The 23,254-nt window shown below is 36.7% G+C and overlaps 1 protein-coding gene and 1 long non-coding RNA gene across 2 annotated transcripts in view; one reads left to right on the top strand and one right to left on the bottom strand.

Annotated features, from left to right (window-relative positions):
- Positions 1-7,252: 7,252 nt before the first annotated feature.
- LOC311097666 lies at positions 7,253-10,550 on the top strand. The gene is made up of 3 exons (XR_014609295.1): positions 7,253-7,364; positions 9,060-9,187; positions 10,043-10,550. It is a non-coding gene; the product is annotated as an uncharacterized lncRNA (long non-coding RNA).
- Positions 10,551-18,611: 8,061 nt separating this feature from the next.
- The window catches only part of adamts2a (ADAM metallopeptidase with thrombospondin type 1 motif, 2a), a 64,214-nt gene continuing 59,571 nt past the window's right edge, over positions 18,612-23,254 (bottom strand). The window contains exons 21-22 of the mRNA XM_084136940.1: positions 22,671-22,745; positions 18,612-19,584 (exon numbers count right to left, since the gene is read on the bottom strand). Coding sequence (XP_083993066.1) covers positions 18,740-19,584; positions 22,671-22,745 — 920 coding nt within the window. The 3' untranslated portion in view covers positions 18,612-18,739. The remainder of the gene's footprint in view (positions 19,585-22,670; positions 22,746-23,254) is intronic.

Raw genomic sequence — 23,254 nt, 5'->3', positions numbered from 1 at the left:
TTGAAGAAGTAATTTCTTCACGACTGCAAAAAAGTGTACTGTGAATTCGGATGTCACATGTTTTTCACTATATAGTAGGGAAGTATGCGGTTTCGGATGCAGCCATCTCTCACTTCCGCCAATGTGGATCAATGATTTTTTTGACATCACTCTGCACTTTAGTTTCAAATCAGATTTTCTGTCCAATCAAATGCTCTCTAGAATCTAAAGTGTCCCGCCCCCCTACATTATAAATAGACGCTGAAGCTGTGGCTAAAATCGGTCACTTGTTCACATATTTACTATTTTGTGGTGAATGGCACTACATTAAGGATGTAGGGAACGATTCATTAGACAGTGTAAATATATTTTCCATGGGGGCGAATGAAGTCTGGTTTTACGCTAGTGTCACGCGAACCTTCACAGTTCCGGATAGACTATAGCACAGAGCAGATCATATGATCGAGTCAGCGCAGACCACAAAATGTATCGGACCTATTTGAATTCTACAAATAATGCTATATTTTAAAGAAATATGGAGGAGATTAGGAGGAAACTGTGGCTTTACCGAGCTCAACGGCTCTGGCCGAGCTGTGATATAAACTAAAACCTATTGGCTATTTTAAAAAAGGGGAGGAGCTGTTCGATATGTCCCGCCCTGTCTTCCTGTTTCAGTGGAAATTACGTCAACACGCTGCACGTTTCAAGGCACTTTGAGGGAAACAAGCGACAAGCATTGCTTGTTTTTGGGGGGGAAAACACAATTTTCTCAGCCTTTTTGTTCAAAATGTTGCTCTTTTTTTTTTTAAATGAAACTTACCCACATTCAAGTGTTGATAAAAAAAAAACATTACAACTTTTCTTTGTTTGTTTAAAAACAGATGTTCTGTTTTTCTTTCTTTTGATATATTGCATGTTCAGATATTCATGCAACAAAATATTCTGGGGGCCATGACATTTTTGTGAAAATTATCAAAAATGCTGGTGGTGGCTGGCAACTTTAAAAGAAAAAACAAAAACCTGGCAGGGAAAGAGTTATTAATAATAATGTCAGAAAACGAATTCATCTTTTAACTCAGTGTCTTATCTGTAACTTTAAGTTCATGACTTTTAACATAAAAATTTATTTGATTAGCACAAAAATGTGAATATAGTTCCACTATTTAGAATAAAAATGTTTTTTATAACATATATATAACATGTATATATACACATATATATATTTTTTATACATATATAATTTTGCAAAATAGGCAGTATGAAAGTGAGAATATTGCTGTAATTAAAGGATTAGTTCACTTCAGAATTAACATTTCCCTAATAATTTACTCACCCCCATGTCATCCAAGATGTTCTTGTCTTTCTTTCTTCAGTCAAAAAGAAATGATGTTTTTTGAGGAAAACATTCCAGGATTTTTCTCCATATAGTGGACTTCAACGGTTATCAATGGTTTGAACGTCCAAATTTTCAATGCAGCTTCAAAGGGCTCGACATGATCTCAGCCGAGGAATAAGGCTCTTATCTATCGAAACGATCGGTCATTTTCTAAAAAAATTTAAATACTTTTTAACAACAAATGCTAGCTTGCACTAGCTCTGCGATGCGCCACACATTACGTAATACACGTAATGAACTTGTAACACGTACTCTTTTTTTGAAGAATGCAACTATAATAATGAGTGATGAACAGAACTAATAATGCTCAGCTTTTACTTTCTTACTGACACTATTTAGACTGAAGGTAAAGAACAGGACCTGCAGTTTCATATCCCCGTGGTCATTTGCGTCCATTAACTTCATTGCTGACTCCAGAATGTCTCAGAGATGTTGGTGCCAGTTCATAATGGAGTCAAACCATCTTCTTAATGCAGTACAACAAAATGTGCCCCACTTTGTTGAACATTTGAACATTTTTAAAGTCATTTTGTGAACATTTTAAGGTTGGCACAGTTGATTTAATAATCTAATTTTAACCTACAAATATACAAAATATCTAATTCTTTGTGTTGCAAACTGCTTATAACACGTCCTAAAAGAGATGTAAAGTGATTTGGTAATGGAGTTTCAAAGCTAGCGTGATACACAAACTGTAAAATTATGCAACGGCATGTTACTTCACATAACAGAAAGCAATTTGCCCTAAAAAAAACTCCATTAGTTTGCCAGTTGTATTCAGGGATCGTTTTAAGTATCTCTTATACAATGCAGTTATATAAAATGCCACCAAGCAGAAGTGTGTGTTGGTTGAAGAGAGATAGAACAAGGCCTCAAGGTTCCAAAGGAGTTTTTTTATTCGCAACTCTGTTGAATTATTCAGGAATTTTTAAGACAAAGTCAACTTCACCAGAGCAGTGGAGTGACCATTAAAGTTTCAGTGCTGCTCTCTGTGGTAAGAAATAAAGCCATGAAATATTGATTGGATGACATGAATGGATTTGTTTGTTGTAAATGTTCAGTACATACTGTATGGGAGAAGGAAGGACAACATAACATTCCTGTTGATGTTCTATATGCAGATAAGAAGATAAGAAGATAAGATAAGAAGGATACAAACAAAATTATTTAGTTAACAAGCTACCATTTAAAATACATCAATAGCATGCTCTCTGCTATTTTCATCATTCACAGTAATATTTACAACTGGTTATGATCCAAACAGTTCAATTAAAAAAGAAACTGCAGTGATTTTAACCTCAAATTGTTTTTTTTAAACTATAAAAATGCCATTTATATATATATATATATATATATATATATATATATATATATATATATATGATACTTTATGATATTTTCTTATTTTGCAAGAACTGGTTTTAAGCCAAATTTACATTTTACATTACTTATGTTTACATATTTGTACATAAAACATGAATAAATACAATAAAGTATGTTATATGATTCATTGATTGGTGTAAATACTGCAAATTGTTCGCTCATGATGGCGGTTTGTTTTGATTTGTTTCATTGTTAGTGTTCTGACATGTTTTTTTGCGGAAGTCAAAATGATCCCAAACAGAAACAGTTACTAGAAAAGTCACATTTCTGAAAAGCGCATGTCTGTTTTGTGGTGAAACAGTGTTAAAACTTCAATAATATTTTTGATAAGGTCGGAGGAACATTAACCCATTTAATCCCACCGGTCACAATAGTGTTTCATTTCTAAGGCTATAAAAATGTTACTGAATGATCTATCAATGCATTTCCAGCAGATATTGAAATAATAAAGGGTCTCAATGAAATATGTGCAGTGTCGCATGTTTACTGTAAATTGTCACATGACCAGAGCTGTTTACTTCCTGTTTGCGCCAAGAGAAGAGGATGGCAGCAAGAAAGCTCCCAAAGAATATGTTAGTGAAGTATGTTAACATAAAGATAGGACATAGATTTTTGGTACACATCATGTTTAAGGTGTCTAGTATTGATGCATTTGCAATTACTCAACTTTTTTTAATGTGGTCATAGAACTCACAAACATGTCAGCGGCAACAATAGTGACCGGTGGGATAACCCATTGTATCTTCATGCTAATACACATAGGCTAACTGTTCTACCTTACTTTCTGCTGCTACCTAACTTTCTACCTAATTTTACACACAGACACACACAGACACACACACACACACACACACACACACACTGCACAGGTCAAATAGACCTATATTCAGTCTGTCCAATGGTTGATACAACACACACAAACACACACACACACACACACACACACACACACAAACACAGGTCAAATAGATCTATATTCAGTCTGTCCAATGGTTGATACAACACACACACACACACACACACACACACACACACACACACACACACACACACACACACACACACACACACACACACACACACACACACACAGCACAGGTCAAATAGACCTATATTCAGTCTGTCCAATGGTTGATACAACACAGTATCCCACCGGTCACAATTGTGACCGATCATAAAACACACTTTTTCACACACTTTTCCATGAAAATTTCTAAAAATTATGATTGATTGTTTCAAAGGGATACTAATGACACATGATTTGGATATTTTTGTGTCTGGGAAAAATTTGGGATTAAATGGGTTAAAAGAATTTGAGGGGAAAATAAGATGTTAATTTTGAATTTGCAATCAAAAAATTCAAAAGTATAAATGATGTAAACATCAAGCCAATCATTAATAGAAAACCTACAAGTTTCATGTTCTATGTCTTAAATAGTATATAAGTAGTCGGCTATCTCTGGCTGATAACAGAATACTTCCTGAAAGTAACATTGAAATAAGCATTTTCTGTGAAGCTGCCTCAAAACAGTTTGGATTTTCTTTTTAAAAACTTGAATTGAAATAAGTACCATCTCCAGTCAAAAGGAAATAAATTTTAGTATTTCTAGTTCAGTTTAGTTTTTGCTATGAGACCACAATTGTATATGCAGATAAGGTTTGTTTTTGTCCTGTTTGTGTTTCCACCATAGATAAGACAGTCATCTGATACAAAAGCCATGAAGAAGTTGACATATAAACATGTGCCACGGGCCAGCTAAAGTTTTTAAGATGTTATGTCATGTTATTATGACTACTAAAAAGACACTACATTACAGATTAGTCTGTCATAATTACAGTGTTGGCTACATCATGATTATAAAATGAGACATATTCCAGTGTTTATCTGCCTAGCAGTATTAAATGAAATGTAATTGTTATAATTATAGTGTATGCTACACATTTTACATAATATTAATTATAAAAGATTGTTTCTAATGTATCATAATAAACTTAAATAGCAGCAGCATTGAAACTTTGAGTAGCCTAGTTGATTTTTTGCAGCAATAGGCAAGCTATTTTTGTCAGGCCTTCATTTAATTTGTCTAATAGTACCGGTAATAACACAAGGTTGCTTCATTGTGAAACCTTGACAGTAGGAAAACATTGTAAAACGTAGTAATAGCATATTGTCTCTAAACTGCCACCTGCTTTCTTTAAATACAATATAGCGACTGAGAGACTCAAAGTAAAGACTGTTGTTCTCCATCCTTAAATAAACTCTGTATGTGATTAGAAGTTTAAGCGTGTTGACAGAGACAAATAATTCCAGGAATGAGAAATTGAGGGACATGAAGACTACTCACGTCAGTTCCAGGAAAACTGATAAAGAGAGAAGCACTGCCATCTTGTGGCCATCAGTTGGTAGGCCTATTGTCTGCCTAAGGGGTTAGTTCACCCAAAAATGAAAATTCTGTCATTAATTACTCACCATCATGTCGTTCCAAACCCATAAGACGTTCGTTCATCTTCAGAACACAAATGAAGCTCTTTTTAATGAAATCTGAGACCTTTCTGTCCCTCCATTGACAGCTACGTAACGCAACTAACACTTTCAAGCCCCAGAAAGGTAGTAAAGGCATAATTAAAAATCCACGAGAATCTATTGGTTTAACCTCAATTTTATTAAGGGAAGCAAGTGCTTTGTTTGCGCAAAAAAACAAAAACAAACATAATTTACCGCTTTATTTAAATTAAAGCTACAATCTGTCATTTTTTTTAGCCGCTAGAGGTCGCTAACCTCTTACAATAACAAAGGCGTAGAATGATGACGCAGTAAATGAGCGTGGAATCATGGAACTTGTCGCCATGCCGATGGATCTAACGTTAATAATGTTTAAAGGAGACATATCATGCTTTTAAATTGTTCCTTTTTACATATAAATCATACATTTGTAGTCTATATACACTCTAAAAAATGCTGGGTTATTTTTAAACCCAAATGCTGGGTTGAGCATTTTGACTATGTTGCTGGGTTATTTTCTCCGTAATCAGCTGACAATGACCCAGCATTTGGGTTTGTTTTGGAAATTTTGACCCAGCGCTTCCTCGCGCGAGTCGCGCGCTTTTGTCCACACTGTTCAAATCACTAGCTACGTCAACAGGAGGATGAGAGGTTCAAGCAGGAGCGAGCGTAAAGGTGAGCAACCCTGTTTTATTACAACTTTCCTAATGTTAAGTAACGTTAGTCAAAGAAGTCAGAAAGTCAACAAGAAGTTATGTTGAAATGAACTATGAATTATTGACGACGTCTGTCGAACTAGCGACCGTTATGCTAACGTTAACGTTACGTTACACATAACATTCATTATTTTTACACGGTCTGTAATCAATTATTCCACTTAAAACACGGTCACAATGTCTAAGTACAGTTGTTGGTGTCTGTTTTATCTCCAGAAATTCGGCGGTGTTGGATGGATGTAACGTTAACGTCACTGGCTAGTGGCTGGATATGCTAAAGAAGCTGTAAGTCTACGTTACCTATTATTTAACTGTTTTTGTTAGTCATTTTTGAAAGGTAGCTTTACATAAAATATTGAATTATGCGGCAGTAGGTTATGTTCTCTGTGTTTGTGTGTGTGCGCCTTAATTCAATTTGGCTAAGCATTTCTGCAGAAAACAGTGATGCCATCGTCCAGCTCAGTAACGTACAATTCTTATCAAAAACTGTCATTGTTCATTTGAAGTCAGTTCAGTGTTGCTTTAGTTACGTTCAGAAACTATGTAAAGATAATCAAAGTAGTTACTGAAGTACAATTTGGTCTTAAACCGGCTCTGAAAAAAAGAGTCGTTCAGTTCAGTTCTCATCTGATATTGTCAGTGCAATTAAATCAATAATATTGTTGAAAATTAAGTGCCCCTAACTAAGCAAGCCAGAGACAACAGTGGCAAGGAACCCACACTCCATCAGGTGACAGAATGGAGAGGGAAAAAAGTTAAAAAACCTTAGGAGGAACCAAGCTTATGTATTAAATAGCCTAATACAATTTATTATTTTGGTTTGTCATGCAATTTGGTTCACAGTCATTAAAATAACTATGATGATCATTGAATCGTGAATGATTTAAAAAAAAAACTGCCAGGAAGAATAAACATTAACAACATTTATTTATTATTTTTACTTATCTTGAAACTGCAATCAAATAAGTCAATGGGCGATTGTTATACCGATAGACTAATACATTGGAATGAATAAAAAATATTCTATGAAATGTCTACAGGTAATTTTATAAAATATTTTTTTAATTATCCACAAAATTAACATTTCTTCTGTTTACAGTCTTGTGAATTAACAATAGTTAATTAAGCTGTTAAAATTATTTAGTCTATTTATTTATTTTATTTTTTAAATTAAGTAATGATTCATTAAAATTATTTATATATATATATTTTTTAAATGAACTGGAGCCAGCATAAAAAATAATTTTAAAAACATTGTATAAGACATGATAAATTTGTAAAGATATTACTAATCAGATGTTTCCTCCTTTTCTTTTACAGCAATGGACATTTTTGTTCAACAAATCTCCTCAACTGGAGTCTTGAGTGCCTCATTGAAAAATTGCTGGTAAATATGTGATGAACAATTTTGCATTTCAAATTCTCTTTCTTTGTAGGTAATCTTTTTTTCACAGTTGCATCCAGTGCCAACCCTAACACTTAAAGGGATAGTTCGCCCAAAAATGATATTTAAGCCATGATTTACTCACCCTCAAGCCGTTCGAGATGCATGTCAATCTTTTTTCAGACGAACATATTTTCAGTTATTTTAGAAAATGTCTTAGATCTTTCAGTGGTTATAATGTGAAGCAATGGGGTCCACCTCATTCATGTCCCAAAATGTGCATGCATCCTTCACAAAAGTAATCCATCCGGCTCCAGGGGGATAAACGAAGGCCTTCTGAGGGTAATCCGTACGGTTTTGTCGTAAAAATATACATATTTAAAACTTTATAAACGAAAATAACTGGCTTCCGGTAGTGGCCGACGCGCATTCACGGAGATGGATGATGGCGTATGACGTAGGACGTAGCGTAGAAAGCGTCGTGACGTAGAATGAACGTAGAGTTTTGTTTTGCTCTGCTCTCTGGCTGCGCTGTCACGTTCTTTCTATGTCACGACACTTTCTACGCTACGTCCTACGGATTACTTTTGTGAAGGATGCATACACATTTTGGGACATGAATGAGGTGGACCCCATTGCTTCACATTATAACCACTGAAAGATCTAAGACATTTTCTAAAATAACTGAAAATATGTTCGTCTGAAAAAAGATTGACATGCATCTCGAACGGCTTGAGGGTGAGTAAATCATGGCTTAAATATCATTTTTGGGCGAACTATCCCTTTAACAAAGTTTGCTACACCATTCACAATAAGCTCAAAAACATGAATGGCCAATTTACTTGTCCAAGTACAAGCACATGACAAGACTTAATGTCAAACCATGTAGGGTGAATTTAAATCAGTTATATTGTAGGGCTGGCATAGGGTACCACTTCTGTGCCTAGTCGTTGTCAGTGTAATTTCATAGATAGCCGTGCTTGTTTGCCCCTTTCTTGGTTTAAGGCAGTGGTTCTCAAATATCCTGGGACCCCCATAATTTTGGATGTCTCACCCAATTTAAATTTTGCAGTCTGTACTAATGAGCTGAATCAGGTGTGTTAAATGAGGGAGAGATACAAAATGTGCAGTGGTATGGGGTCCCCAGGATGGGTTTGAGAAGCACTGCTTTAAGGGATAGTTCACCTGAAAAGGAAAATTCTGTCGTCATTTACTCACCCTCATGGTATTACAAACCTGAATGATTTTCTGCTCCTGAACACAAAAGAAGATATTTAAAAAAAAATGTTGGTAACAAAACAGTTAACAATAGCCATTGACTTTTATAGTACTTTTTTCCTATTATGGAAGTCATTGGCTACCGTCAACTATCTTGTTACTGACATTCTTTAAAAAATCTTTTTGTGTTCAGCAGAAGAAAGAAACTTCAAAAAAAGTTCCAAAAAAAGGTTTGGAACAACGTGAGGGTGAGTAAATGAGGCGAGTAAATTTGACATGAGGGTGAGTAAATTTGCATTTTAAGGTGAACTATACCTTTAATAACACAAAATGTTTTCAGATTACCAGAGTACATATTTAACTGTTATATATTTAAGCTAATTTCACTCATTCTAAGTTGACCTTAGTTAGAAATGCACTTTGCTTAATTTAAAAGCTGATGAACGAACAAGTTCTAATTTGCCATTTTTCTATTCTTAGATTCCAAAGGCATACTATCACTTACAATCCTGCCTGTCATTCTTCCCCCGCCTGTGTACAAGATTGGCCACAAAACCTTTCGACCAACTATTCAAGAGACAAGAACCTCATTCATTGATGTACAACCGGTAAGTAAAACAACAGGGGACAAAAAGAGCAGGCTCATTTCTTTACACCTGTTTGTAGGGCTGCACGATAAATCGTTTTATTGCTGCTTGAATCTGACACGCATTTCATTTTCTCACAACTCTTTAAAGGATTAGTTCACCCCAAAATGAAAATTTCCTAATAATTTACTCACCCCAATGTCTTCCAAGATATCCATGTCTTTCTTTCTTCAGTGGAAGAGAAATTAAGTTTTTTGAGGAAAACATTTCAGGATTATTCTACACAGAATGGACTTTAATGACAACCAACTATCCCAACGTTCAAAGAAGGTTCAAATGTCCATCTCAATGCAGCTTCAGAGTCTCTACACAATCCCAGTCGAGAAATAAGGGTGTTATCTAGCGAAAACATAAGCCATTTGTGGTTTAATAGTATATAAATGTTTTTTTTGTTTTTAAATGACCAATCGTTTCGCTAGATAAGACCCTTATTTCTCGACTGGGATTGTGTAGAGACTCTGAAGCTGCATTGAGACGGACATTTGAACCTTCTTTAAACATTGGGATAGTTGGTTGCCATTTAAGTCTATTCTGTGTAGAAACATACTGAAATGTTTTCCTCAAAAAACTTAATTTCTTTTCCACTGAAAAAAAGAAAGACATGGATATCTTGGATGGCACTGGGGTGAGTAAATGATTAGGAAATTTATATTTTGGGGTGAACTAATTCTTTAAGTTAATTTAAGATGGTATTTAACTAATTTAACTACTCTATTTTAACTACTACTCTAATTTAACTAATTTAACTACTCTTATGAAAACCTAAGACACACTTTTAAATAATTATGTGTCTGATACTGTCTTTCCCTCATTTAGTCTGGAACCAACATGGTGCTTTACCTGGAAAGGCAGAGAGAAGCAAAACCCTTCCCCTTTGTCTTGGAGCTTGGAATGGCTGGACAGTTTTTTGGTGAAGGGGAAACTCTGGAAAAGTTGACTCAGTTTTTTTTTTTTTATTTTTTTATCATTTTGTGAAGATAATTTTTAGCTAGGCTATTTTACAGTTTATAGGTATAGAGTTTCATGTTTTTATTTTGCTACACAGGACTAAATGATTGCTCATTTAAAATGAATTGCAATGTATGTACTTACTGTTTATATGCAGAGATGTGCCTCCCATTTTTGCTGCACAGGACTAAATGATTGCTTATTTAAGTAAATTACATTGTATGTACTTATGTGTTTTTTATTGTATTCTTTGTGAATAGAATCTTAAGCTGTAGGCTATTTTACAGTTTATAAGTGTAGAGTTTTGAATTTTGAGAATCTTACCATTTTATAATATTTTAACATACCAACATTTTAGCACAAATTATTTTTGTGGGCCTCCGTTTATGTTGCAGATGTCTTTTTTTTTAACATGAATGTATTTATGATTATATTAATTTCCTGGAATAAACACTTTAATTGAATCAATAAACAGTAGTGTTATTATTGTTATTAATATTTTTGTATTTTTTTATTCGTTTTTTTAATTATTATTATCTAAAATGAATAACCTGTAGCATGGGGGTTGTTTGACCCAGCACTGATTAAAAACAACCCAGCAGATGGGTTAATGTATAAAAACCCAGCCTGCTGGGTCAAAATAACCCAGCATGTGTTCTGTCCAATATTTACCCAGCGCTGGGTTGCCAAATAACCCAAATTGGGTTGTTTTTAACCCAGCATTTTTTAGAGTGTAAAGCGGAACTGCAATGCTTGGGTCTGAATTCCTCATTATTATAGCTCCACAGGCCCCTTTTCTGATGTGCGTCTGAGAGCAACTCGTTTTGGTGCGGCCTCTTTAAATGCAATTGAGACACTTCATACCCCGCCCACACTCGGTTCAACTCCACCCCGTTCGGCCATTTTTGTAGTTTGATAGCAGAGATACGATTATCTAGCGGCACAGAAACTTTTTATTCACACGTTATTAACAAAATGTCAACAACGGAAGACTTGTCCAGCCAGCCTTACATGTTCGAGCCAGAGTCGGAGCAGGAGCGAGATGAAAATGAAGACGACGAACCTGTAGAACAACGTCTTCATATGGATGTATTGCAATGGTGTGTACTATATTTACACATGAAACTTTGGTCTTCCGACCTTTTACCACCGTGTCGATTTATTTTGATTAATATGTGCGAGGGAGAGAGAGCAAGACAGCGTCTAGTTTGGAGACAGTGATGTCTTGTTTACACTTTCGCCTGGCTCTGAAGAGAGAGTGTGAGCGCGCGCGCGACCGGGTCTCTCTCTCTGCTCGTTCTTTCAGTTAAACATGCGCCCTGTCACGCGCAGCAGTTCATCTACATTAGACGGTGTAATGAAGCGTGTGGGTTACTACATCCAACAACCGAACATTTTAACTTACCCTCTCGTAACTTCTGCATCCTTTAGCTTGGACTACAAAATTGCAGCGAGAAATAAAAATGGCGGATTGCTCGAAGTGTTGGGCTGGAAGTCAATGTCCTTATTTGGCAGTTCAGCTGCAAATACTGTGACGTAATAGTTCAAAAAACGTCATAGATAACAGAAAAACCGGAACAGGTTGAAAAATATGACCAAAACAGAATATAAAGATATCAACGAAGCACTTGAAGAGAATAATTTCATCTTTTCTGTACTTCTAAACACTCCAAATATACAACAAAATGCATTTAAGGGCTAAAAAAGTGCATTTAGCATGATATGTCCCCTTTAAGAAAGAAATAATTTACCTGTTGAGAGTATGTTGACACTCTGTGTAGTTGTATAGCTGAGCTCCAGAAAATCAGTAATGACTAATGAGGTGGCTTTGACAGTTACAGATTTGAAAAACAAAAAGGCGGGAGTAAAGAACCCTAAACTCCAACACATAGAACCATTTCAGCATATATGTTGTACCCCTGAATAGAGGGGGAGAAGATTAAACACAAAACTCGCTGATGTTTCCCCACTGCGAACTTCATTTGTGGATTTGTATTAGATCATTTATATTATTGACAATAAACAACTTTTCAAAAACAGCATCATTCACATTCTTTCTGAAAATGTACACACATTTAAAAGTTGGTCACATGTGCTGTTAATAATGTGTACTTCTAATCCATAACACTATTTAAAGTGTACAAAAAATACAATTAAGTATTTTTAAGGCATTTTATAATTATCTGATATTAATGCTCAAAATGGAGCTCTGAGCTCATGCACCTCTGAACTAATGAGCTTTAAAACATTTAAAACCTTTTTACACACATTCAAAATAGCATGACTATAGTGCTGTCAATGTTTCACAGATTTAGGGATGTATAAAATACATATTTCAGTTTCATAAAATATTGAAGCTTCCCCGGGCGCCGCCATTGATTAGCGGACCCCCACCTGTTGTTAGCATTCCATTGACTCTCATTCATTTTGGCGACACTTTGACAGCGAATAATTTTACATCTGAGGCGTTTAAAGACTCCATTTGTCCATTATTTATTTCTAAAGAAACACGACAATGTATAAAAGGCTCCATTACCTTGTATCTTACGTTATGGCCCCGTAGAAGCCGTTTTTGTAAAAATAGGCTAACAATTGCGTCATAACCACGCGACTCTGTCGCACAGTAGAGAGATTACTGTATGGACAGGAGGAGAAGCTCGCGGGCAATCGGGGGGACGTGGAGGCAAAATGACAAAATAATTAATCAGAATACTTAGCAAAAGTTGCTCCTGCTCCTAGCTCATGGACACCTCCTACTCACACTCTCCATCTGCAAGTTTCGGAAGGGAATGATTCAGATTTCTCTTGGCACAGCTACTAGAAGACAGACGGGTTGCTCACGTCACATCTACGTCGTCAAGCTCAGTTTGAGTCTGCGCAGTACGCTCAGCCATCAGGAAGTGAGAGCTTCTAATTTGCTTCACTTTTCTCAGTTGAAACCTATGGGGTCGCTGTGTCCAGTTTATATACTGTTTATGCAAATAACGAGTTAGAACTGCGGTCCGAGTTTGACAGAGCAATTCTGCTGATCAGATGGAACAATGTAATCATCGCAAAGTTTAAAGTGTTTCTCTTTATGATCATAAGTCATCCGATCAAGAAGCTTCAAGATATAACCCCCTCTCTTAGCTCACAAGCAGGCAAAAGTGGTATGTGGATGTATTTTCTGTTTATGTATGAGTTTAAAGTCATGTGTGTTTTCCATGTAACTGAATGTATGACATGTTTGTTGTATATTCGCCTTTTTTTACTCAGTTCTACGGTGTTGGTGTCTAAGTCCAGAGTGCATTAAACATCAGTTAAAAGAACATTAGCCTTTGCATTGTGACTAAGAGCTAGCCTGGAAATCCAGACCTAAATCTAAAAGATGAATGGTCTGGCGTCGACTAATGAAAATCGGCCAGCTCGAGGGGCGGCACCAAGCATGCATTTGAAAATCTCACTGCACGCAACTGGATAACACTACGACCAATCACAACAATAAACCTCATACGCTTAGCTACCAGCGGAGCTAACTGGTAGATTATACTCTTACCGTATACGGTCGACAAAACAGCAAAAGGAACGATTCCTTCTTGCAACGAACTCTGGATTACCAGGGTAACTAAGAGCGGCATACTAAATGAATGCAGAATCATTCTCGCGTTTTGGTGATTCCCTAGTTATTTTTTGTTATTGACGTTTTAATCAGGCTTGTCCTGTCAGGCAAGTAAAATTCACGTTCACTTGCCCCTTCAAAAAATCCATTTGTCCCGGACAAGAGTTAATGTCGAGCCCTACTTAGGGGGGACATTTTCCCCCACTCTACCCTACTGTAGACAGAAATGGGGGATTATAATAAACATTCTGAAAACAATAAAAACATAGAACATTAAAAATAAAATTCATAGTGTATTCCGATTATTCCTCTGGCAGTATCACTGAGCAGCGCTGGCGCAGCTCTTCATTTAGATCTCTACTGATTTACACCGGCATCGCTGACAATGACCTCATTCAGATAATGTTGCACAATTAAAATGAAAAGATGATAACGCATAAGAAAGATAACACAGCCTCTTTTGTTATTGATTCTTTGCGAAAGTCTACCGGAAGTTTAGTTTTGGGCCACAAAGGCGCGCGCATGCAGGAACGTTTGTTTATGTTGTTGCCGTTGAAACCGTCTATAATTAAAATATTTCCCTTCATAAAATTTATATATTGTGTTCTGAAGATGAACAAATGTCTTACTGGTCTGGAATGAGTGTGAGTAATTAATGACAGAATATTCATTTTTGGGTGAAAAAAAAAACCCCTCCCCGCACACACTGAATGAAATGTGTAGCTGGAATAAGAACAACGCTGTTAGTTCTTTTTGGTTGCTTTATTAAGTCAAGAATGTGATGAATAAAGAATGTTGACGTCCAATCGCCTTGAATCAAGTAGACAGTAATAAATGAAGAATGCAGACGTGACGTCCTCTGCATTCTTAAAATACTAACACTGATTTCTCAATACAGTACTCGGACAATGTGGAGGAGATATCATATTGGCTCTTGGATATGTGTAGGATTGTCACTCATGCCGCATGCACAAAAAAGCTCAAAGTGGTCTGATGAACACAACAGCTCTGTGAAAAAGCACAATTACTTCAATAAATACAAAAATAAAATTCTAGTTCATATTTACAACATTTACGAAGGGATTCAGATCTGTGCATTTATTTAGAGAGAAGCTAGATGGACAAGTTTTGGCAAGAAACAGTGGTTACAGAATTAATGTTTTCACCCAAAATGTCATAAGATGATCAAGGTAAAAAAAAATCCTTAGCAACCTTTTAAGGGGCCATTCACACTTGCGTCCATCTGTGTTGTTTTTCCCATGTAAACATTGTGACATATTTGACTGCTACAATGCTTCTCACTGTTTATTTAGCATCTTTCTCAAGTTAGTAGTAGTTTACATTCCATTTTGCTTCATCTATCTGATTTACATTTAGGGCCTATTCATTTAGAAGGATATAAATATTTTTGAACACACGAATGACACCAAAGGTTTATGGTTTTTCAACATACGGTTCATTAAGGCACGGTCACATTTTTCAGCAAATTTTCACAGGCAAAAATCATTTCAGTTGGAATCAACAAGATCTGGAATGTTGAAAGATTTCCCCAAGCAGATTTTTTAACAGGGTCCAGCTGGTCATGTGGATAATAGTCATCAGGATCTGCTGTATACAATAATGACAATATATTCAAGAATAATGGTAAAATTACCCAACTGATTGGTTAAACCCCATAGAAGAAGGTCACGTGGATTTTCCATGCTGGAAAACAGAAAGATGCTTGGTTCGAAAGTGACTTCTGTGTGAGCTGAAGTCTTCATACATAACTTCACTATTTGACAATATTGTCCCACATGGGTGCTATAAATATTGCATGGAAAAACTCACAGAAACAGTCTTTAATTCAATAATCCACAGAATACAGAGCAGAATAATTGGGGAAACATCCACTACACTAAGACAAGACAATACAAAGAACTGAACAAAACACACAGACTAAATGAGTTAATAAATGGAACGACATTTGAACGGAATCATTAATCAAGGGAAAAAACTGGCGCACACTAGAAAACAAGGTCACACAGGCAAACAGGAACTAAAACACAATTAAGCTAAGCCAAAACAGAACATAACAGAATATAATGGTTACAGTAAGCCGAGGAGACACGGAGCCAGGGTGGCACTGCAGGTCTGTTGGGCCAAGGTGGAGCAAAAGGCTCATGGCGACCGAGGCGGAGATGGGAATCCGGAAGACCTCTGTGGAGCAGGTGCGACAGAGGGCAACGTTGGAGCAGGAGGGAAGGTGAAGCTCGATAGAGTTGAAGGGATGGTACAGGTTACAGGTGTAACCAGAAGCCTGGAATCCTGTGGTGGAACCAGGGTGACGCCTGACCAACGCGGAGATGGTAGGACAAAGGTGCCTGGCGGAACTGGTGGGATGATGGGCCATGGTGGAGATGAAGGAACATGATGCCAAGGCGGAGCCGATGAGTCAGAGGACCGAGTTGGATCTGGGGCTCGGTGGCTGAAGGCGGAAACGGGATCATCATGCCTAGGTGGAGCTGAGGACTGGAAGAACTGAGGCGGACCCGCAACACTGCAGGGAGCCAATAAATAAGGATGAGCCGAGGGACTGACAGGAACCAGCGGAGGAAAGGCTGGGAGGGATCTCTGTAGACTTTGAGCTGGACAGAACAAGCGGGGACGCAGGAGATTCTGTGATTGCGGATTCTAACGCTTCTCCTCATGTGTTTTTGACCTATCTAAGCTACCATTTCCACACCAATCTTCGGCATGCTTTCATTTAGTTTGAATATGGATGGTATTAACATACGTCCTACTAGTGTTGTCATAAGTACCTACTTCGGTACCAAGTCGGTACTGAAATTTAAAAAATGTGATGATACCAGCATCTCCCTCTAGCATTTTGAGTGTCTGCTTTCATCTATGTAAGCCCTCAGTGAAAACAACATGTTGTTGATCATTGTAGCCAATTACAGATATATACTGTATGTTGAGCACGTGAATGCAATGGTAAACCAGTGGTGTTTAAGAATCTGTTCAATTTCATTTTCAACCGTTAATTTTTAAATTTGTCAGTACTTTTGACAACACTACGTCATACGTGATGCATGCAAGAACACCTTGCATGACCTTCTGTAACGCCCACGTCTAGAAAATACACTCAACCTCTGTAATAAACAGATGTTAGTCCCGTCCGAATCTGTACATGAAATCACAGACATCGAGTGATAAGAATTGTAAAACTAGACCTGTCCGAATAGGGCTAAACTGGCACACACTAGAATACTAGGTCACACAGACAAACAGGAACAGGGAAAACAGAAGCTGAAACACAATGAAACTAAACCAAAACAGAACAAAATAGCATATAACCATTACTAATATTGAGTGGACCTTTTTTGCCTGCAAAACTTTGCTGTTAATGTGAGCACACTTTTATCAAAATCCAAAAATCCAATACAAAATCAAGTAATTTCTATATGAATATACGCAATCAGGAATTTCTCATGAGGGCGAAAAGATTTCCGCACATAGATTTTGCATCGGGTTCAAGTTGGCCACAGAAAATGACAAATGACAATTAACCTTTTTTGCCCACAAAAAATTCACAAATGTGACCGCACTTTTACTCATTGTTCTTGGGCAGTTAACTCTATACATACTGCAATGCAATTTATATTTAAAGCAAGTTGACTTGAAAAGTTCTGACGAGGGACCAGATGTTGAAAAATAATTCCACAGATAAAAGAAACATTAAACCAGCTTTTTTGGCTGGTCTTTGCTTGGTTTAAGCTGGTCAAGCTGGTCTCCTAGGCTGGTCAATGGTGTAAAGCTAGCTAGTCTGCCTGCCTCACCAGCTGACCAAAACTCATCTAAAACCAGCAAATCAGCTCAAGCTGGTTTCATTTTGTTTTAAGCAGAGTCAATAAACCTTTAAAGGTAAGACAATGACTATCAACATGACTTTTCCATCACAGGTTAGAGAAATATGGCACAGTTTGTGAAAAATAAGATTTATGGATATCTTAATTTTAAAATAATGAAATGTGCAACCATTGTTCATTCGAGTACATTCAAACAGCAAAACATCTGAGAAATTTTGCTTTAAATCAGGTCTAAACTGTACGATTTTACCACCCAAGATAAATTTTGGGATCATTCAAGATGTCGTGAGCTTAGAATTATAAGGTTCTATCTCCGTTTAGGGTAGTTCTGAGATATTGAGCATCAAAGTTTTTACATCCCAGCTGGCAATGGAGAGATGGAACCTTTTTATTTTATTAATAACTACTAACAAAATATTTTTTTACAAAAATAACACCACATAGGCATTAATAAACACCTAATGGATCAGATTATGTCAAAAACTCAATTTGGACCAAAAGTGGAGATAGAACCTTATAATTCTAAGCTCACGATGTCTCCTTTTGTAGCTCAAAATCTGAGGTCTTTGTGTGACACGTGTATTCACTATTGGACAAATCATTTTCTACACAATGACACAGCCTCCAATGAAATTGTGGCACAGTGTGACTGCTCGTGCAAGCTGTCAAGGGCACCACTGGGGCCGAAGACTTGCCTATGATGTGTATATGACTTATGACGTCACACAGTGTTCCATGATTTTTACCCCAGATCTCATTGGGATCATGTACAAAAACCGTAAAGGACTGGAAAAATCGTACAGTATGTGCCCGGTTTAAATGAAGCTTAAACCACCAGATCTCCACAACAGAAAGCTTCTTACAACCCTGCATTCATCCCATGTGTTTTTAAAGTAGCTAAATATGGTAAACCTCTGGGTCATCTTCAGAAAAAGCCTTGACAATGGTCATTTATCTTTCCGATCAGATGGCTTAAACAGATACAACATGAAAGATTGAGATCTGAGGTTATTTCCTGTAAAAATATTGTATATGCCAAAAGAGAGTGTAGAGGCCATAAAACCACTTAAAAAATATACTCACAAAATACCACAGGGATAAAGGAAAGGAAATCTATCAGTCTCCTGGTTTTCGTTTCAGTCTTTGAAGCAGGAAGTCTTTTTGTCTTTTCTCTGCAAGGAGCTCTTGAATTCTTTTATTATGCGTTCTCTCACGGAACGGCACTCGCTTTTTGGGGACAAAGTGGTTGAGTGCGACCTCGTTCGGACTGACAATCCTGTAAGGCACGTCGATGGAGTTATTCTCCTTCTTGTCTTCTGACAGATGGAGACTAACAATGGCAGGAGGGCTCGTTGTTGCAGTAATGTTTGGCGGTAGCGTTGTCATATCCGTTGTCTGGATGTTTTCATTCTCAGGTGTGCTTGTATACTGCGTAGTGGTTGACCAAGGCTCTGTAGACGATGAGATGAACTCATGAGATTCTGATTCCGAGAAGTGTTCAGCTGAGACGTCGGTCCAGGTTTCGTCCTCGTAGAAGGGGGTGCTGGTTTCCTCTTCGTAGTCGAGTGTGCTGGGACGCTTAGTGTCCACAGTGACAGAACCAGTGGTGAAAGTGATTGTGGTTCTTTGTTTTATGGTCATTGGGTTCAGAGTGGTTGTGTGGCCCCAAGATGCGGGGTTGGTGCTGATGTTTCTCCATCTGCTGACTGATGGTGTGATTGTTGTGCTGGGCTTCTGTGAGGTCCTGTGCAGCTGTGTCATGTGAACGGGAGATGTTGCAGTTGGAGTTATGGGTGGGGCAACAGTGGTGTAGATCCAGGGTCTGGTCAGGTTGAATTCAGAGGTGTAGTTGCCTTCGTTGCAGGACTTGCAGCACATCTGCCTGTAGCCAAGGTTGGAGCAGTACTTACTGAGAACCTCCATTCGACAGATCACAGACTTGTCTCCTTTACAGCGGAACCCTGATAAAATAAACCAGCAGGAGACTGACGTCAGTACAATAATGGGGGAAAAAAGAAAATGTATTAAATATAACATAACAATATACACTACCAGGAGATAAGTTTTTTTTAAATGTTTTTAAAAGAAGTCTCTTCTGCTCACCAAGGCTGCATTTATTTGGAATATAATATTGTGAAATATTATTACAATTTAAAACATCTGTTTTCTATGTGAATATATAGTAAAGTGTAATTTATTCCTGTGACCAAAGCTGAATTCTCAGGATTCTTTGATGAATGGAAAGTTCAAAAGAACAGAATTTATCTGAAATAGAACGTTCTTGTAACATTAAACACTACCGTTCAAAAGTTTGGGGTCAGTAAGCATTTTTAATAAATTTTTTGGGAGAAAGAAATGAAAAAAATTATTCATCAAGCATGAATTAAATTGATCAAAAGTAACAGTAAAGACATTTATAATGTTACAAAAGATTCTATTTCAAATAAATGCTGTTCTTTTGAACTTTCTATTTATCAAACTGTTTTCAATATTGATAATAATAATGAATGTTTTTTGAGCATCAAATATGCATATTAGAATGTTTCTGAAGGATCATGTGACACTGAAGACTGGAGTAATGATGCTGAAAATTCAGCTTTGATCACAGGAATAAATTACATTTTAAAATATATTAAAATAGAAAACAGTTATTTTAAAATGTCATAATATTTAACAATATTACTTTTTTTTGGTATTTTTAATCAAATAAATGCAGCCTTGGTGAGCAGAAGGGACTTATTTTAAAAACATTAAAAATCTTACCAATCCAAAACTTATTAGTGTGTGTATATATATATATATATTCATATTTTATTAATATAATATAAAATATTTATGAAATATGAAAATGAACGAACAAGAGGCTTAGTGCCGAGTAAAGTCAATACAAGATAAATAAAAAATTAGGATAAGAAAATCAAACAAATTCAAAATATGTAATATATTAAGAAAATATAATATAAACATAGAAATAATATAATAATAATGTAAAAAATATATGAAATAAGAAAATGAAAGATGCAGAACACCAGGAAATGAGGGGGGGAAAGTGCAATGAAAATACAGTTAGTCACACTAAGTAAAACAGCAACAAAAAATTATAGAGCAAGAGCACATATTCAGAGGGTTTAAGTATTCAATATATTAGTTGACCCTTTATTCCCATAAACACAGCCGACAAGAAACCACATAGTTACATAGAGACTTCCTGTCAAATATAGAGCGTATACAAGACAACACATACAACTTTTCTTAGTACAATGTAAACTGCTTTGAAATGTCACACCATTCACAGTTTAGTAAACATTTTGGTAAAACATCTCAACACCATCAAATCCATTGAAAAACTGACAATTTTGAGGATTATAGTTATAAAAAAAAAGAAGGAAAAATGGCACATCCTGAATTACATTTAAACAATCACAAAACGTAACCACACGTACTGTAATGTTATTTAATGCTACACTGGAATGAAAGAGCCATGACAAATAAGACCTACAGAGGCCAGCATTCAGCAGAGATCTGACTACAGGCCACATGCTGCCTTCAACACCCTCTCTGATATCACTTTAAACAGTTTTAAATACTTCAATAATGTGTCCAGATATGAGGTGGTTTGAATATGTAATTCCAGAAACGTGCTGGAAGAACTGTTGAAAACAAATGCTACCGTTAATGCCTTTTACTGTTAAGTTTGTATTGAAGTCTCGTGTGTTTAAATAAAGGAGGATTTTCAGCCTAGACCCTGTTATATTTCTTCCAGTTACTCCGAATACAAGCATTCCCATAAAAAAAAAAAAAACAGGACCACACACACACACACACACACACTTTATAATCCTTTAAAATATCATTGTAACTTTAAATACTCTTTTCATTATGATATATACTATATGCATCTCAAATCATTACTTTCCAGGCAAGGAAACATGGCCTGCAAGGTCAAAATACATAGATAAATACAATATATTACTTTTATTAATGGTGTAAGAGATAACAGTCATTGAATATGTTATTAACGTTACTAAGTATGTTCAACACCATTTAATATATACACATAATCGCTGTATAGTTTTAAAAAAGGCCTTTAGACATTGTCTGCATCGTTAAAGCTTCGTCTTTCCTCAGACTCATAATCATACAGCAGTGAGGGACTGTGATATAACCGAAGATCTGAGGAGCAGCAACTGTCTACACTCCCTTAGCTGTAAACACCCATATTCGTTGCTGTTCTTTTCTTTAGCTGCCTCTTTTTCGAAATTCAGTGGGCATGCAAACGTAAACTCGTGTCACTTCAACCTTAAATAAGGCAAAAATGTCTGATGTGAGTGGAAACTAATTACGCAGAAGCATGAGGTATTTTTTATCCTTCAATACGACATCAAACGCCGGCACGCAACCGATTTCTAAAATAAAATGCGAGTGTTAAAGCGTGCACCATCATCATATAGAAAATGAAATGAAATTGCTTTTAATGATTCCTTCTATATACTCAGTTCTTAAACCATTCTTCAAGAAAATATATACAAAAATACATGACATTTAACAGTCAAAATAAAGAAAGATTATGGCTCACATTGCCATTTTAGTGATATATTGTTTATGCTCATTTTTGTATACGTATTGAATTGACAAATTGACTGAAATGCACCAGTTGCTTTCAGTACTGGACCAACTCCCTCACACAGGAGTTTGTTTCATAGAGTTCGTTGAATGATTCACCCTGGAAGTTGTCACAACAGTCATATCCATATTACCTGACGTAGCACAACCATCATGGCTTCTCAAAACAAGGCCCCTTCCGCACTTTTAGGCCGTGTTTTGCCCTCAGCCCTGCAGAAGACCATGTACAGAGCGAACAAGGGCAGAGGAAAGAAACAGCCCGCAGAATTCCCTCGAACGAAGGAAATGTTAAGACTCTGAGAGGGACAGAAAAGCGCTCAAGGCAGAGTGTAACAGAGCCATAGTGTAAGAGAGAGAGGCAGGGTCCAGGAAAGAGCGGCCATGCAGCACACAGCAGGCTGAGGACTGGAGATGGGACGTTTACTTGATGAGATCTTGGGCGCTGGGAACTCGGGGTCAGCTCTGGAGAGCCACTGGATGAGGAAGTTCCCTCTTTCATCTGGGAGTTTGGAGAGAGGATTTAAGAACAGGGTTATTGTGGTTTTAAAGGAGTCTTAAAGGATTAGTTCACTTTCAAATAAAAATTTCCTGATAATTTACTCACTCCCATGTCATCCAAGATGTCCATGTCTTTCTTTCTTAAGTCGAAAAGAAATTAAGGTTTTTGAGGAAAACATTCCAGGATTTTTCTACACAGAATGGACTTCAATGGCAACCAACGTTATGAAGGTCCAAACTCTCAATGCAGCTTCAAAGGCTCGACACGATACCAGTCGAGAAATAAGGGTCTTATCTAGCGAAACGATTGGTCATTTTCGAAAAATAAAATAAACATTATATACTTTTTAACCACAAATGCCCATCTTGTACCATCTCTGAGATGCGCCACGCATTACATCATCACATTGGAAAGGTCACGCGTGACATCGTTAAACTTCCAGGATATGCACACGCAAGGACCATTTTGAACAATAAACCCTTATTTGTCGACTGGGATCGTGTCGAGCC

Source organism: Abramis brama (assembly GCF_963993115.1).
Source record: "Abramis brama genome assembly, chromosome: 15".
NCBI lineage: Eukaryota > Metazoa > Chordata > Actinopteri > Cypriniformes > Leuciscidae > Abramis > Abramis brama.
The sequence above is the reverse complement of the archived record's forward strand: the minus strand, read 5'-3'. Positions and strand labels throughout refer to the sequence as shown.